Here is a 15,957-nt window from a genome sequence, read left to right as displayed (position 1 = left end):
TCACAATTTTAGCTGATTGAGCGATCATTCCTCAAGCCGACATTATTGAAAATCATATTTCGTCAATTAGTCCTTTAGAAGTGAGTTTTGGCTTTGTTACCATCAAAATCGGTCATCGATCCCGAACAATAATAAATACAGTGAATTGATCATACATTACAACATGAATAACATCCTAATTCTAAATTCTGTATAGGTATGATAAACAAGATTCCCTTTTATCAATTTGGTATACATATATCTAATTGATACTCTGGCGATTCGTATTTTGTTTACTACTAACTTGTTTCAAACTAACAGAATCTACACGTTTTCTATGATTTGAATTCGCATGATCGATTTTAGGTGATTCAGGTGGACTTAGAGTCAATCTAGCTTCTCTTTCTAAATCTTCTGGTGGATTTCTTGATTTACCTTGAATTTCCATAGTTGATGATGAAGATGAAGTTGACAGAGTAGGTTTGAATGATTGTCCTTCTTCTAACGATAAAGGCGTGTGAAAACCTCCTTCTAAAGAAGAAGAAGAAGGTAAAGATAAAGTAGGACTGTGAAAAGGTAATGTTTCAGGTGAAGGTGCAGTTGATCTACTTCCTCTACTTCTTTCATCTCTTACATATAATCGATCAAATTTGCTTTCACCATTGGCACTTATTGTACTTGCATCTGAATGTGAATCTGATAAACTATTATTATTACTACTATTACTGGAATTACCATTTTCTAAATCGGTTTGAGCGTCAAAGAAAATAGTTGAACTTGTTGATTTTGTTGAACTTGATACTTCTGATACTTTATTAATCAATTTTGACCATAAATTATTTGAATTATTAATATCGTTAGATAATGATCTGGTTTGATTAACAGGTGATCCAATTGGTGAAGGTGTAGCTGAACCATAATCTCTTGCATTATCTCTTGAAGACAATAATGGTGAAGAAGGTATTATAACGGGATTTTTAGATTTATAACCAGAAGCACTATGTTTCCTTTGTATAGGATTACTAATACTATTTCTATTATTTGAAACTTGTCTTGACAATGGTCTTTCGCCTGATTCTAAATCACCATTATCAAAATGACCATCATCTATTCCATTTATACGTCTATATTCACCTCCACCATCTGCATGATTGTGTTCATCGTTATATTCATCATCTTTTCCACCAGCTTTGATAACTTGATCAACTAAACAGAATTGTAAAACATTCATGACTAAAGGGAAAATAGCCATAACAAATATAACTTGACTTTGGGATCCCAAATGATCTAATAAACTATGTGACCAATTGATTAAAGCTTTTGATATACCAGGTAAAGTTAATGGAAGTAAAACCAATAATTTCATTACTATAATTGACATTATATATGGTGCTAATTGTTTCCACCAACTATAAGTGGAGATTGAGCTAAAATGAGCGAATCCTTTCCGTAGCACAACTAAGCTTTTTGTACACCAATCGACTCACAAGACGGGATTTGGCGGATGACCATATTGTCCACTTATAAACCCTTCCATGTGCATATAAGTTGAGAAATACCATGTAAACGCTTTCAGACTAAAGTATATAATGCCGACACCTAACAGTTGTGTCCGCCATTTGAATGATCAATAAGCTATTTCTTGAATTCAACTGGAGAACAACGAAGCTTACCTATCGTAGTATCTATTAGAACATTAAGAAAGTACAAAGAACAAGGATTATTATGCGCGACAGAAGCTACTACATCCGATATCTGTTACACATCGAGTAGTATCCAATCCATAAGAAATCAACTCTTATCGATACGGAAGTCGAGCTGTAACTCACTAAGATATTCAACCCATGTACAACAGCTTGTCCTGCTAGTTGTTTCGATACATCATACATCCATACTTTCCAAGGTCTTTTACGTTTCTCCAATTGTCGTTTAGCTACCAGTGATAGTATGACAAATACTCCCACTATAATAGCAATTCATAAGCTGATATTTCCTCTTCCGATTCCCAAGCTCTAACTTACTCAAAGCCTGAACTATCAGACCTGTCGTCCCTAACAATTTACATCTATCTTGATCTGTACGATCCGGTGGAGGCGATGAGGGCGGCTGATCCATGTTGATCTTGCGCCCTTGTGGAATTTTTGAGGGAAATTGTTACGATCCAGTGCTATTTCTGTAGTTCTGCCGGGGAAATATAGTCTATGGTGTATTGAATAACAAACTACTCTTTGTCCCATGTCCATGAAAGGATGAAAGCAAGGTATAAATTTAATCTTCTTTGATTATACGATCATCGATACAACTAACTTGGTAAAAATGCCCAAGCCAACCGATATATATATACACCGGATCCATAACCGGTAATAACTCGTGGCGAGGGTCATGTTACGTAAATTATGCGCATCTAGATAAGAGATTGATGTTTGTACCTGAATTTGTTGGAAATCAAGCATGAAATTGTTTTCCAAGAATGGTGAGAATTCATCGATATAACATCAAATCATTCTTTGCTATTATCCGCAAAATGGAAATCCGCTGATAATATATGTATATGTATATATACAGACACAGAGAGATGCAATTTCCGTCTTGATTCAATCATAAACCCTCTTCATCATTCCTTTTCTCTGTTCAGCCATTGCATACATTGACTTCTTATCAACAGACCATCATTTCTTCACTATGATCGCTTTACAACCTATGGTTCGGTGTTGTCGCATCGCTAAACCTACACAAGTCCCAAGACAATTCTTTCCTTCCCTGACTCGAGGTTTCGCTACCTCTTTAAGAGTTTCCGAAGAGGTAAATATCGCAAGCTTTCTGTAATCAAGTCGATTATTAGACTGATTCATGATATTCCCTACTCTAGCTACAAAGAACACCTCTTTACGACTTCCACGTACAAAATGAAGCTAAGATGGTTCCATTCGCTGGATGGTGTATGCCTTTAAGTTATGGTTCTGTCGGACAAAGTGAGTTTACAAACCATTTGTTCTGTATCACTTGAACCCAAAGAAGCGAAAATGACGATCATTTGCTAAATCAATTCATGGCTCAACCTTCTAGCTACTGCTCATAATCATGTTCGAATTTCAGCGGGATTATTTGACGTTTCACATATGTTACAACATCATTTCATTGGTACAGGTGCACAAGAATTTTTATCTACATTATGTCCATCATCTTTAACTTCCTTGAAACCATTCAGTTCAACATTATCAGTTTTATTAAATGAACAAGGTGGTATAATTGATGATACAATAATAACAAAACATTCAGATGATTTTTTCTATGTTGTAACTAATGCAGGTAGATCAAAAGAAGATAAAGAACATATTTCTTCAAAATTATCAGAATGGAATTCAAATCCTGCCAACAAAGATAAACAAGTTAAATGGGATACTTTAGATAATTATGGTTTAATCGCTTTACAAGGTCCAAAATCTTCTTTGATCTTACAAGAACTCATCAAAGATTCAACAGACTTAACTCAAATCAAATTTGGCTCTTCAGCATATATTGATTTAATAGGTCAAGATGATAAAGTAGTTAGATGTCATGTTGCAAGAGGTGGTTATACTGGTGAAGATGGTTTTGAAGTGAGTTATACAATTTCCCCATTTATCCCTACATATTCAACGAGGTCGGTTAAAGAGCTGATCAAGCCGAATGAACTCATAGATCTCTATCCCTCCAGCCAGTGCAGTTGCAATAACTACCAAAGTCGCAAGTCACCCAGATGTTCAGCTTATTGGTCTTGGCGCCAGAGATTCATTGAGACTCGAAGCTGGTATGTGTTTATATGGACACGATTTAGACGAATCTATCAGTCCTGTTGAAGGAGCATTGAGTTGGGTTATCAGTAAGTTTACAACCACACGATGAAAACCATTGAGTGGGAAACCTCTTTCATAGGTGATAGACAAACCCCTTATACTGATAAACCAATTCCTTGCATCCCTGATATTTTAGGTAAAGACAGAAGAGCAGAAAATGCACAACCTGCTTTCCCTGGTAAATCAAGAATCTTATCTGAATTAGCATCTGGACCATCAAGAAGGAGAGTAGGATTTTTAGTTGTCGGTTCACCTGCTAGAGAAGGATCCAAAGTATTCGATGCAAGCGGTGAGAATGAAATCGGTAAGTCTGGCAGTTTTAATCTCTGTGATTCTCCCACCCAACACTTTCTTTATCTCTCTCACAACAAGTCTATATCTTTCTGTTGTATCAACTCCTCCACTTTTGGAAGCAGTAGAGGACGACGGTAATTGACGCTATCCGTTTGCTCTACCAAATACAGGTGTTATCACATCAGGTATCCCATCACCTACTTTAGGTCAAAACATAGCAATGGGCTACGTTAAAAACGGACAACATAAAAGAGGTACACAAGTTAAAGTAGAAGTCAGAAAGAAGTTGAGAGATGCCACAATCACCCTTATGCCCTTTGTGCCAACTAAATACTACAAATAGATTAACAATGTAGTTTAGCTGTGGAGACGATAGACAAAGGTGCAAAGAAAACGTTATGAAAAGGGGTTGGCGTACGGACAAGATAAGAACGATACGTTGTATATAAATTTTTACATCACCTAGCTTCATGCATCAATTGAAGATGAACGAATTTTATGCACATAATAGGATTTATCAATATCAACCATTTCAAATTCAGTCTCACAAACCAGCGCGCATGATCCTGTTTGGATAATTTCTCTTCTTGAAAAGTCAAGATGATATGCAGAATCCCAATCTGTCCTTATTTATCTATTTACCTATTTATCTAGCTAGCTACCTATCCATCTACCAACTTACCAACCACCAACTTATTCACCTAGCAGACTGATGAAATCTAAATTTCGGAAGTACAACCTGGACTTAATTTCTCAACCTCTTGACGCATTTCTTGGTAAAATTGTTCAGTTGCCAAAATACCATTCCCAGAATACAAATAAGTATTTTCTGAAAAAGCTGGTTTACATTCTGACCAATACTAAATATATACATAAAAATTAAATTAGCAAAACTGATTCTCTTGGTTAAAAAAAATCAGGCATTAACAAAGAAAGATACTAAAAATACACTCACGTCTTGAGAACCACCATTCCAGACAACGGCAGAAGTCAAATTTCTTGCAGCTCTTTTTGGTGATCTAGCATTTAATAAGAACCAAACAACTTCATATACAGTTTTAAAAGAAAATCCAAAATGAAAATCTCTACCTAAATTCGTCATTGCTAATCCAGGATTAACATTTATAGTTGAAATTTCTTTTGGAAAATGTTTGATTGACATTCTAGTTAACATTTGAAGTAGTAACTAGAATCGTTAAATTATAAGTAGCGGTTTCAGGTTAGCTTTTCATCTTATCTTTTTATCGTCTACGATGAAGAGCCTGAGCAGGGTGTATTTTGATATTCCATCAATCATACTACGGGAAGGTGTGAAGACGATTTCGCCAAACTTTAAACTCTGAGCACTCACCTTGGATTCAAAATATCTAGAAGGATTATGATATTTATTCTCATCATTATAATTTCTAATTATATTTTCATGGTTCTTGATTGATTTTTCAATCATATCATGAGGAGCTACATGATGTGTATCTGATCCAGAATAGAGAACTTTAGGATCAGAGGAATTTCTAAGTAAAGGTAATAGGAGGATTGTAGTTAAGAATGGTGCTAAAACGTTTGTTTGGAATCTACATTTGTATCTATTAGTCATATACTCCTTCTTCAGTTGATACAGCAAGTATAGTAAATGTGCTGAGAGACATGAGGACTTACACTCTTTCATATCCATCTTTTGTAGTTTTCATAGGAGCAGGATCGAAATTTGGGTTGATACTGCAGTCGATATCAAGTGATAATAAAGTTAAACAAGTTAGCATTTCCTTGTGAAATGATACAATACGATACGGTACGATACGATACAAAGATATACTAGAACCACTTACCCAGCATTATTGATCAATAAGTCGACTCGACCAAATTCAACTCTCAAATCTTTTGATAAGTCTTTGATTGATTGTAAATCACATAAATCTAGGAATAAGACTTTTCCATTTAATCCTGGATTTAATTTCTGACACTGTCTTAATAATTTTTCACCTGATTCAATCGATCTAACAGCTAATATCAATTGTTCAGGTTGAGCTTTGGCCAAAAGTTTAGTTGTTTCAAGACCGACACCTATATAAAATCAAGTTCAAGTCAGTATGAACAAGCAACTCAAACAGCAGAATAGCGTGATATGATGTGAAAATCGGTGTCGCTTCGTCAAATAAATAATTAAATCATAGATCGCTAACTTACCTGATGTCGTACCTGTAATAACCACAATTTTACCTTTCAAGTAGGGACCTGTTGGCTCAGCTGGAAGTATACTCCATAAACCACGATACATTGACCAAGGATAAGGACCGCCTGACATTATTGGATTATTGATATTGGGTTTATGATAGAAGATTGAAGTTTTGAATATAAAACAGGTATTCGTTTTCTAGATATTATCAAGAATGAATTGTCTGTATTGAAAAATCAATTTGAGATTCAAGATATCGATGAATGATGAGGAGATTGAGTTTGTATTTTACATTTTCAGATAGCTTATATACCTTTTCCAGTCAACTTCATCCACTTCGGCCAAGTATTCTACTTCATCATCTTCAAAGATGTATTACATGATCAGTGTTCTATACATCATACCATAAGGATTACTCTTGATAACTGTTCCCAATAAAGGATCAACTACAAACCTCCACTCAACGTTCGTAAAAAAGACCGAAGTTGCCAAGAATAAACATTAATAGTCCACCCAAATCCCAAATATAGCAGTGTACATAGTTTAGCCCGAGGTTGCCAAGACATTCCTTCGATGATAGGATATTACATAATATTTAACCAAAGCCTATTTCTCACTCTACCGAACACTTGGCTCTCAACAACATAATGAAGCAACCGAGCATTTATCAGTACTGCTTGCTTGTATTACTGTACGATTGCAACCAAAAGTATTGTCTGGATTTGTAATCTTACATATGCCCCTTACACCCTATATATGTTGTACATTTGACACTGCTTTAGGAAGCTATCAATGAAATTCTATAATACTGATTATATATCGAATATACTATTTCTCATCCACATATGTTGTTTATTTTGATCTATATACTGAATCCTTTGAGTATCATCATCTATAATCCAACCCATGAATGTTGACCTCCAGGATTATGTAAACTAGTTTGACCAATTTTTATTCTATTGATCTCTGTATTTATCGATTGATTAGGTTGATTATTGGAGTTTGGATTGAAACCAGGTGAGAAAGGAGCATCCATTAATGGACTTGGTTGACCTCCTCCGGATAAAGAAACATGTCTTGAGCCATTTGGTGTTAAATTTCCATTTATGTTTGACGTGGATTGAGTTGAATTGTTTTGTGTAACAGATAAATATGATTCTACAGCCCATTCATACCATATCTTTTTACCTCTTGAATCACATAATCTCCATAGATTAACTTCTAATTCACATCCTGAAGGTAGATATAATGATTCTTTCAAGGGGAAATATAGTGGGAACCACGAAAACATTTCAGGTGATACTCGATGTGCATTATCTGGATGTATAGATAATCCCACATTTGAATAAAGGTGCGCTTCGAAATATCCTGCTAAACCGTGTAATGTAGCTGCGTGTGGTATATGGAATACATGTCGTGATGATCGGGTGTTATGTGTATTCGTCAAAGGTGCACCTGGGATGATCAATAAAGGTCAGCTTCACTTGGCGAGCTAATGTATATCTTCACTGCCGACTCACCACTAGCGTCCAGTATCAGATCTCTTCGTGGGTGTTCAAATTGCCAACACTGCTGAACCTTCTCACCGCATCTCCCAGATGTACCACCACCGTCACCGGATATCAAATTTACTTGGGACATCATAACGACATAAGGAGTCTCGGTCGCTCCTGCCGGACGAGAAGGTTGATGTACATCATGGAAAAGTTTGGAGGATGATATGGGTGCTACATGGGCGGTGTAGGATGTTGGAATGGATATACCAGTTGCTGTCAATGCAAGAAGGATTAGTCATTTTCAGGCTACTTATCTGACTGCCTTCCTCAAGAAGCAACAACGCAAAAAAACAGCGATGCTTCTGGTTTACTCACGCTTCAAGAACCTCATAGCACCATCTAAACATTCCGGACTTAATTCATTATCACCAAAAGAACCTAATAACTCAGAGACCATTATATCACATTTTTCAGGTACGTCCACATTTCTCATATCACCAAAAAAGATTTCGACTTGATCACCCCATTCTATAGCTTTTCTTTCTTGTAATGTGATGAATGCATTTGCATTCTTTTCTACTGCATATACATTTGCTTTTCTATTTGATCTTGTCAAAGCTCTTAATGTACATGCTACTAATGGACCTCTACCTGCTCCAACTACTGTTACAACGCTATCGTGCAATATCAGCATTCATACATTGTTTTAAAAGGTTTTCTTGTTGAACCGAAAATGTCTAGTCTACTCACTGTTTTTGGTCAGCCGGTAAATCAGCCAAAGCTAACGTTATTGCTTCTTCATATTGTCTATATTTGACCGGATCTCTTTCGAAAATATCATAAGTTGCACTACCCAAATCATCCATTAAAGGTTGTAGAGGAGCTTGTAAATAATCTGCATAACCTGATGTGAATTCATCTGCTGAGTGTGGTAATCCGTTTGAAGACGAAGGTTGAGAAGTTATATGTCTAACGTATTGTAGGTATGCGTTAGGTCCACCTGCTGTATGCTTTTGTATCGTTGTTCCGTGTAATACGTATGTTGGGTTTTGCTATTTAAACACATCAGTTTCAGCTGGCGACCACTATTTCAACGATTTGAGACCAAAGCAAAACTCACCTTGCCCATACCCCTCAAGAATGCTTGACAAGCTTTACTTAATACTGGATAACCTTTAGCATTAGGTATGAATGATCCAGCTGGTAACCAAATATATTTCACAGGTTCAGCTGTCCATCTAGCCAAAGCTCCTACACTGGGTGGTAAAGGATTGGTCAAGTCGAGAGCTATAACAAAGATATACAAATCAGTCGTTGCATCTATGAATAAGAAGTGAGAAAGCTTTTGGGCACTTACTAACTGATAATCTAGGATGATAATTACATAAAGTTCTAATGCAATCCCACATTTCCCAAGTTGATGAAGGATCACCTGTAATTGAAGCTATACTTTTGGAAGACATTGTTGAATTAGCACTTGAAGAAGCTATTCTTAAATTTTGATGATTCATTGTGCTACCATTAGATGTACTATTTGATTGATTAATCAATTGTTGTAATTGATTTTGATGCATTGATGTAGGTCTAGTTGATAAACTACTCATTCTTTTATGTTTATTCGTCGTTGAATCTCTCTGTTGTTGTTGTTGTTGTTGTTGTTGTTGAGGTAGAATTGAATGTAAAGAAGGTAAAGTTTGAGCTGGACCTTGAGTGATTAATTCAACAGGATCTGAAATTGGTATTCTAATTGAAATTTGTGTGAAAGCTGATGATCCACCCATTTGTAGTAAGTTTGAAATCGCTCTAGCATAAGAAGGTAAATAATCTCTATTTGCTAATGAAGGTGCAGGTATAATTAATACTGGTAAAGATAGATATAAAGCTTGTGCCATTTCTGATCGTAGAGCCTGTAAATATACATAGAAATTAGAAATTAGAATATATGTATATATATATATATATATAAACCAAATGAAATCCCATTTACAGGATATACTTTGAAGAAAAGTTATATTACAATTATCAATCAAAACTTACAAGTTCAGAATCAAATCTTATACCTTCATCTGGACTATCCAATTCCAACCATTCAGCAGCAGTTGTTATAACAGCTTGAGATTCTTCTAATCTAGTTACATTAACTTCGTTCCTCTTTAAACCACCATCTCTTCTCCACACATCAGCTTCTAAATCAATCCTTTCTCTTTCTTCATTTACATTTTCTTGATTTTCTCCATTTTCATCCTCTTCGGGAGGAGACCTCAAACATAATTTTTCCCATCTATCTTGCCATAATTCATTTGTTAATGGTAATGAAACTAGATCATAATCTGTTGAACTTAGAACGTTTGATATGCTTTGTTGTAAAGGTGAAGGTTCAGGTCTAGCTTTGGTAGGTAAGGTAGGTAATGGATAAGGTAATGAAAATGCTATTGGATGTCGAGGCATTTTTGTCCGTGTGAGGATTTACTCTTTTTGCTTCGTTTTGCTTTTTGATAAATTGTTGTTTGCAGTGTATGAACGTGCTCTAGTGAAGAAATCAGAGGTATATACCTTTCCTATCTATAGTTTATTGTTGTAGGTGAATGCTATGTAGTAGATGGCCGCCAAGAAGACAAAGCAAAAAAGCAGTTGCAGTATTGGTATGGGCTGAACGCGTCCTTTGGTTTTGGTACTCGTAGTAATCTTGTAATTGTAATTTTCTCCCTTGATTTTAATCTTACTGTGACGCGTGATTAACCGAGAATGTAGAGAGAGACTGTGCACCTTTGTACCTTGTCCGCATAGGTACAACCGCATACAAGATAAATGGAATAAATTCCTTTGTCTTATACCTTTTGGGTTCTGCATGCTATAAAAATATGGGAATATTGTCTGGCTAATCATGAATCATCATCATCATCGACCAATTGTCCTTTTCCAAATTCTCGTACTTTACCTATCAATCTAACTGTATTATTATCACCTAAAATACAATTCATTCCTCCGCCTCTTTCACTTAATTGCGTAGCTTCTATTGTAATTTCTCTAGGATCTTTCTGTTGTAGATGTTCAGGTATAAATCGTCTTGCTTTTGATTGTAGGTAATAAGTTGTTAGATATGCATGAGCTGATCCAGTCTGTAAGCGGAATAAGTCAGCTCGGTCTTTTGTGTGTTTTAACGGATATTATTGAGGGATTTTATAAACGATCATATGGATGATATGGATGATTAGGAGAGCGATAACTTACGATAGTATCTTCTTGTATACCAATTCCAGGACCAAACATCCTTGATCTTATAATAAGAGTTTCCTTTGATTCGGTGGATATCTGACTGATGATGATTTGACCATCTGCAATCTCGCCCTACAGAGTAACGAATAGGATATCAATTACTATTCAGCAAAAGAGATAGTATGAAAAAGGTGCACATAGTCATGAGGAATCTACGAGGGGGATGCAGAAACGTATCTGGATGATAAATGGTCTGAAAACTTACCAAAGCTTTGATATCAACATTCAAACTTCTCAAATCTATATCACTTCTGAAGAGAATTATCAATGTTTTTTTATTACCATAAGGTAATTCAGATACGTTCAAAATAGAATCTTCATCATCCTTATTTAATCCAAAAGCAATTTTGAGTTTATCTTGATCTTTATGTATTTGATCTTGACCTAATTGATTTATAATATCTTCTGTTAAACCAGGTAAACTAATTTCAATTTGTTTATTATTATTTGATATACGTTTTGATGAAAATTTACCTGCAATTGGATTAATATAATTTATTACTTCTAAATTTGGATATTTTTTAAATAATATATATGATGTTGATATTGTTCCATGACCACATAAAGCTAGTTCCTGTTTTGGCGTATTTATATAAGGTTTATAACTTATAGTCAGCAATCTCCATATAGGTATAGGTATCCCTATGTGATGATGACCACATCTTCGAAAAAAGTATAAAAACTTACAGATTTAGGTGTAAACCATCTAATCTCCCAAGATCCTTCTTCTTTTTCATTATTTTCATGGTGAGCTTTAGCTTGTAAAGGATTTTCATCAATTATAGCAACTTTATCTTCATCTAATGTTTTTGATATGGGTGAAGGAGCTAAATGTACAGTAGCAGTATAATTAAAATCTGCTGAAATTTTTAATAAAAAATTATCATTTAACCATCTTGGATCTGATGTTGATGGATATATAATTAATGCAGCTTGTGAACCTGTTCCTGGTAAAGGTGAAAATGCTGATAATACATGAAATGGTAATGGTGCTAATTTAATTGATATTTTTCAATAAAAAGTGCTAGAAATGTGAATTCAAATTTTATAAGATATCAAATAAGATTTATAGAGGTTGAAGAGAAATAAGAGTCAGATGTATTGAATCGAAAGGAACGATCAACCAATAAATCGTGGAAAGGGAGATTCAAAGAGGAAGAGGCAGAAACCGCTTGATTCTCTACAAAGGTCTTAAGTGGATGTTTGCTTGTTTATCAATCGTTGAGAACGTTACCGTCGAGATGCTGAACAAGCGCGTTTCCAGTCCAAAGTTTCAACGCAGATGGACTCCACGTTTACAATACAGCTATAGACAACGTTGGAATCGAATCGCCTGCAATATAATCTCACGTCATCAACAAGTCCTCCACAATCGATTGATAATCAATTCTCCTTCTCGGCCTCATCCGTAAATCATCATCTGCCAAGGCACATATCTACAAATTTAATCAATTACTATAACCTTTTGACGTTACTCACCGTCTCCGGCCCGTTTGTAATACATTCAAATATAGAATACGGGACTGCATGGCTTTACAAGTGCTAAATTTGCAAGCTACATTGGATCATAAATTCATATATATCTCTTTCTTAACAAACAGACATCGGTGTGAAACTAAGTATAAACATATAAGTGGGTAAAGTATAAGAAGTTTACAACGAGAAAGCGCGATCTCAAAACGGAGAAATAGTACAAATGAAGAGTAAAGTAGCAACATAATATGGCGAGTTATAGTAAAATTTATGTACAACCTGTAAAAGAAGATAACGTAGAAATATATATACAACGAAATATGGTGGATTGAGAGGATGAGGATATAGGAACTTGGATATGACTAATGGGGCGATCACCCTCGATTGAAGAGATCGTCTGAATTGAGGGGAACAGGGGAAATGAGTGTTGCAGGTAAAAAGCGTAAGGAAATGATATCAAAAGAGACGATAATAGAACATTCAATCCGAATCACAATACAAGCGCCATTGCGCCCTTTTTATAATTGTGATTAGCATTTAATTCGCAGGCAATAACAAAAGATAGACCAACAATACTTACATGATGTACCATATCCAAAAGCGTTTTACCTTTAGAAGATTTCTCCATGGGTGGAATAGGTGGAGGTGGTGGTACAATTTTCACTTTATTTCCTCTTAATGCTTTTTCCATCACCTTTCTTTCTTTTCTTCTTTCTTTTCTAGCCTCCCCTCTACGTGTAGGTCGGAGTCCTCCTTCTTGAGATCCTTCATTGCCGGATCTCTTGCGTTTCATATGAGAGAAAGGCAGTGGTCCATCTTTTTCGATATCTGTAAAGTGAACCTGAATTTCATCTTCTACACCTCGCATCTTCTTGTAGTCTCTGATCAATCGATCTAAACCTCTTCGAGCTTTATATATGTGATCCCAACTTTTCTCTTGCATGTTTTCGGCTTGTTCTTCCAAGCTGTCAGCGAGAGCGTCAAAATGTGTTTCGATATAATCGGACACTGAGTCAAGCATATCGGAAGCACTTGCGAGAGGCTGATTTCGGGTGAAAGGGGTATGAGAAGTGAAAAAGTTATGCGCGATATCATTAATGCGATGCACAGTGTTGTCCACTGAAGTCATGGCGATAACAGCTCCTTTGGCAGCTTGGTGGATGGTAGCATTGGATACAGTAATGCCTTGTCTAATGATCTGACTTGTAAGACTGTACAGTAGGCGAAGCTCCGCTTCTAGATTCGCCAATATTGGTTGGAGGATGTGACCCAGGTGATGAGTAGTGGCAAGACCATAGATTGAAGCTGGACCAAAAATTGTTGCTAATCTGTCATAGACGACATTTTGGGCGGTGGTTGATAGGCTGCATGTACAGCTTGGGTTAGGTGATTGTGCGGGAGCAGTTGCGTTGGATTCGCTATGATCCGTCTTGTTCACTCGAAGTAGCTTTCGTGACAACCTTCTGGCGATAGATGCTTTGCCGTCAGGCTGTCGAGTCAATGGAGGTATAGTCAAAGCGACATTGTTATTTCTGACAGATATGGAACAGCACGAAGTGGAGGAGCGTGAGGTGACGTCTTTTTGCTTTTTTTCTGAGGTCGATCCTTCTTTCTGCACGTTGAGGGAAGAGGGAGAATCCGTTGCAGCCGAAGAAAGCCTTTGATGTATGGATGATAATGTTGAAAATGCTTGATCGATAAGGCGAGCATCCGGCTGAACGGCAGTATGAGTTGGCTCGTTGGGTGAATTCAGCGAAGATAAAGCGAATGGAGAAACGAAAGGTACGCGATCCCAGATGGATGACGATCTGGTGACTTCCGCTGAAAGGATGCTTTCGGTAGGCTGAGTTTTGATCGTTGGTTCCGCTACAAATGGGACGAACAGATTTGAGCCGAATGTCCGGAGAAGTGTCACCGACAGGAAAGAAGCAAGAGCGAAGTACGAAACTCTCGTAAACCTAGACATACTATTAGTATTTCTTCAGAAGATGACCGGTTGACAACTCACCACTTCTTCGCAGCGGTCTTCATCGCATTAACATTGCTCGAAGCGAGGACGCTGTGATCTCCGAGCCCCTCAAGCGCTCTATCTTTGAGGCTATCACGAGCCTCATCGCCTACCCGAAATCTCTTCTCTTCTAAGACATTGTGGAGTTCTCGAAAATCTTGTGCTTTGTCGACAGTAGTGCTCTTGTCAGACTTTTCGGCTTGAATGTCCACAATAGGCATCCTCAACCCCCCAAACAAGTTCTGGTCTCCTATGACTTCTTGCTCTACTCGTTCCAGGTCATCAGTGCTTCTGAGCAGCTGGTATTCGCTTGCGTTTGGTAATGATTTGACGCTTTCCTGCTTAAGTGGTGTCCATAATTTACTTGATTTCAACCAAGAATCTTCGATGCCTCTTCTGACTGGGCTTGAGCTTCTTCTAGGTGACATCTTACCTAAGGCGACCTCTGTAGAAATGGCAGGTTCTACAGTCGTTACTGCTCTAGGACGAGGAGCTTGATCAGGGTGAGTCATCGGTGTTAAACCACTAATAGATGCACTTGGAGTAAATCCAGCGCTAAGGGTGCCGGACGATGAGGTCGTGAAGGATGCACCATCAGGAAAAATCAACCTAATTTGATCGGATGATGTATGTAGAGTATCGATGGACGAGTCGAGTTTCGATGTGGAAGCTTCAGCATCTGTGTAACCGTCTAATGACGGGGAATTGACTTCATTCGATTGGGGTTCCAAAATGACTGCCCCTCCGTCTTCGATATCAGCATCCCTTCCGCCATCTGATGACGCTGACCACTGAGATTGGGTTTCGTGGTCAACTCCGTGATCGTCGCTACTGGTATCGCTGAAAACGTCTCCTAAAACCGAGGGTCCAACAGATGACCGTTCCTCTAATTCCTCTATCGCCAACCAGGAATCAGACAAGTCAGAAGGGAAATCGTCATCTGATGGTGCTGGATGGGACGACGAAGGGGATAATGGCGGCGAGAGGGTGGATGATGATTGCTGAGACGGTGTTGATGGCGTTGCAAGAGGTTTATACTGAGTCATGGTGAAGCTAGACGGGATACAAGCGATTAGCGGAACCCGAAACCAGCTGATGTATAGTGTATAAATTCACATTGGAGGATTAGGATAGACAGAGGCCGGGAGATGAAGATGCTATGGCGTTGAGGATAAGAAGTCGAGAGCGAGGTGATAAGTAAGAGTAACAATACTCACCGGGTTATCTTACAGGACCTAACTTAGCGTTTATGGAACGACTAATCACCTTCCTCGGCCTTATCCGGTCCAGCGATGTCTCTTAAATGATTTAGGATAATTAGCTATCAGCACACATCCCGAGCATGAGCAACGAGAGCATAAGTGATAAGACATGAGTTATACGATGAGTTATAGGGGGGTCGACAGACGTTGAACATAAAAA

The 15,957-nt window shown here is 37.3% G+C and overlaps 6 protein-coding genes across 6 annotated transcripts; 1 reads left to right on the top strand and 5 right to left on the bottom strand.

Moving 5' to 3' along the window:
• Positions 1-241: 241 nt before the first annotated feature.
• L201_000941 (uncharacterized protein) lies at positions 242-2,094 on the bottom strand (the record flags this gene model as incomplete). The annotated part of the gene is made up of 5 exons (XM_066216736.1): positions 242-1,388; positions 1,467-1,578; positions 1,653-1,734; positions 1,809-1,942; positions 2,001-2,094. 5 exons carry the CDS (start codon positions 2,092-2,094, stop codon positions 242-244), a joined length of 1,569 nt encoding a protein of 522 aa, XP_066072833.1.
• Positions 2,095-2,661: 567 nt separating this feature from the next.
• On the top strand, positions 2,662-4,452 carry L201_000940 (glycine cleavage system T protein; the record flags this gene model as incomplete). Its single annotated transcript, XM_066216735.1, has 6 exons — positions 2,662-2,781; positions 2,849-2,951; positions 3,046-3,578; positions 3,661-3,841; positions 3,952-4,119; positions 4,280-4,452. The coding sequence occupies 6 exons, from the start codon at positions 2,662-2,664 to the stop codon at positions 4,450-4,452; spliced, it is 1,278 nt and encodes a 425-aa protein (XP_066072832.1).
• A 376-nt stretch (positions 4,453-4,828) lies between these two features.
• L201_000939 (uncharacterized protein) lies at positions 4,829-6,411 on the bottom strand (the record flags this gene model as incomplete). Its single annotated transcript, XM_066216734.1, has 6 exons — positions 4,829-4,969; positions 5,065-5,295; positions 5,461-5,680; positions 5,766-5,825; positions 5,936-6,170; positions 6,294-6,411. The coding sequence occupies 6 exons, from the start codon at positions 6,409-6,411 to the stop codon at positions 4,829-4,831; spliced, it is 1,005 nt and encodes a 334-aa protein (XP_066072831.1).
• Positions 6,412-7,174: 763 nt separating this feature from the next.
• L201_000938 (uncharacterized protein) lies at positions 7,175-10,226 on the bottom strand (the record flags this gene model as incomplete). The annotated part of the gene is made up of 7 exons (XM_066216733.1): positions 7,175-7,737; positions 7,803-8,051; positions 8,154-8,452; positions 8,529-8,830; positions 8,899-9,065; positions 9,136-9,685; positions 9,816-10,226. 7 exons carry the CDS (start codon positions 10,224-10,226, stop codon positions 7,175-7,177), a joined length of 2,541 nt encoding a protein of 846 aa, XP_066072830.1.
• Positions 10,227-10,660: 434 nt separating this feature from the next.
• L201_000937 (uncharacterized protein) lies at positions 10,661-12,558 on the bottom strand (the record flags this gene model as incomplete). Its single annotated transcript, XM_066216732.1, has 5 exons — positions 10,661-10,897; positions 11,010-11,126; positions 11,260-11,628; positions 11,742-12,046; positions 12,534-12,558. 5 exons carry the CDS (start codon positions 12,556-12,558, stop codon positions 10,661-10,663), a joined length of 1,053 nt encoding a protein of 350 aa, XP_066072829.1.
• Positions 12,559-13,017: 459 nt separating this feature from the next.
• On the bottom strand, positions 13,018-15,581 carry L201_000936 (uncharacterized protein; the record flags this gene model as incomplete). Its single annotated transcript, XM_066216731.1, has 2 exons — positions 13,018-14,485; positions 14,536-15,581. 2 exons carry the CDS (start codon positions 15,579-15,581, stop codon positions 13,018-13,020), a joined length of 2,514 nt encoding a protein of 837 aa, XP_066072828.1.
• Between the last annotated feature and the right edge of the window lie 376 nt (positions 15,582-15,957).

Source organism: Kwoniella dendrophila, chromosome 1 (genome assembly GCF_036810415.1).
Source record: "Kwoniella dendrophila CBS 6074 chromosome 1, complete sequence".
NCBI lineage: Eukaryota > Fungi > Basidiomycota > Tremellomycetes > Tremellales > Cryptococcaceae > Kwoniella > Kwoniella dendrophila.
The sequence above is the reverse complement of the archived record's forward strand: the minus strand, read 5'-3'. Positions and strand labels throughout refer to the sequence as shown.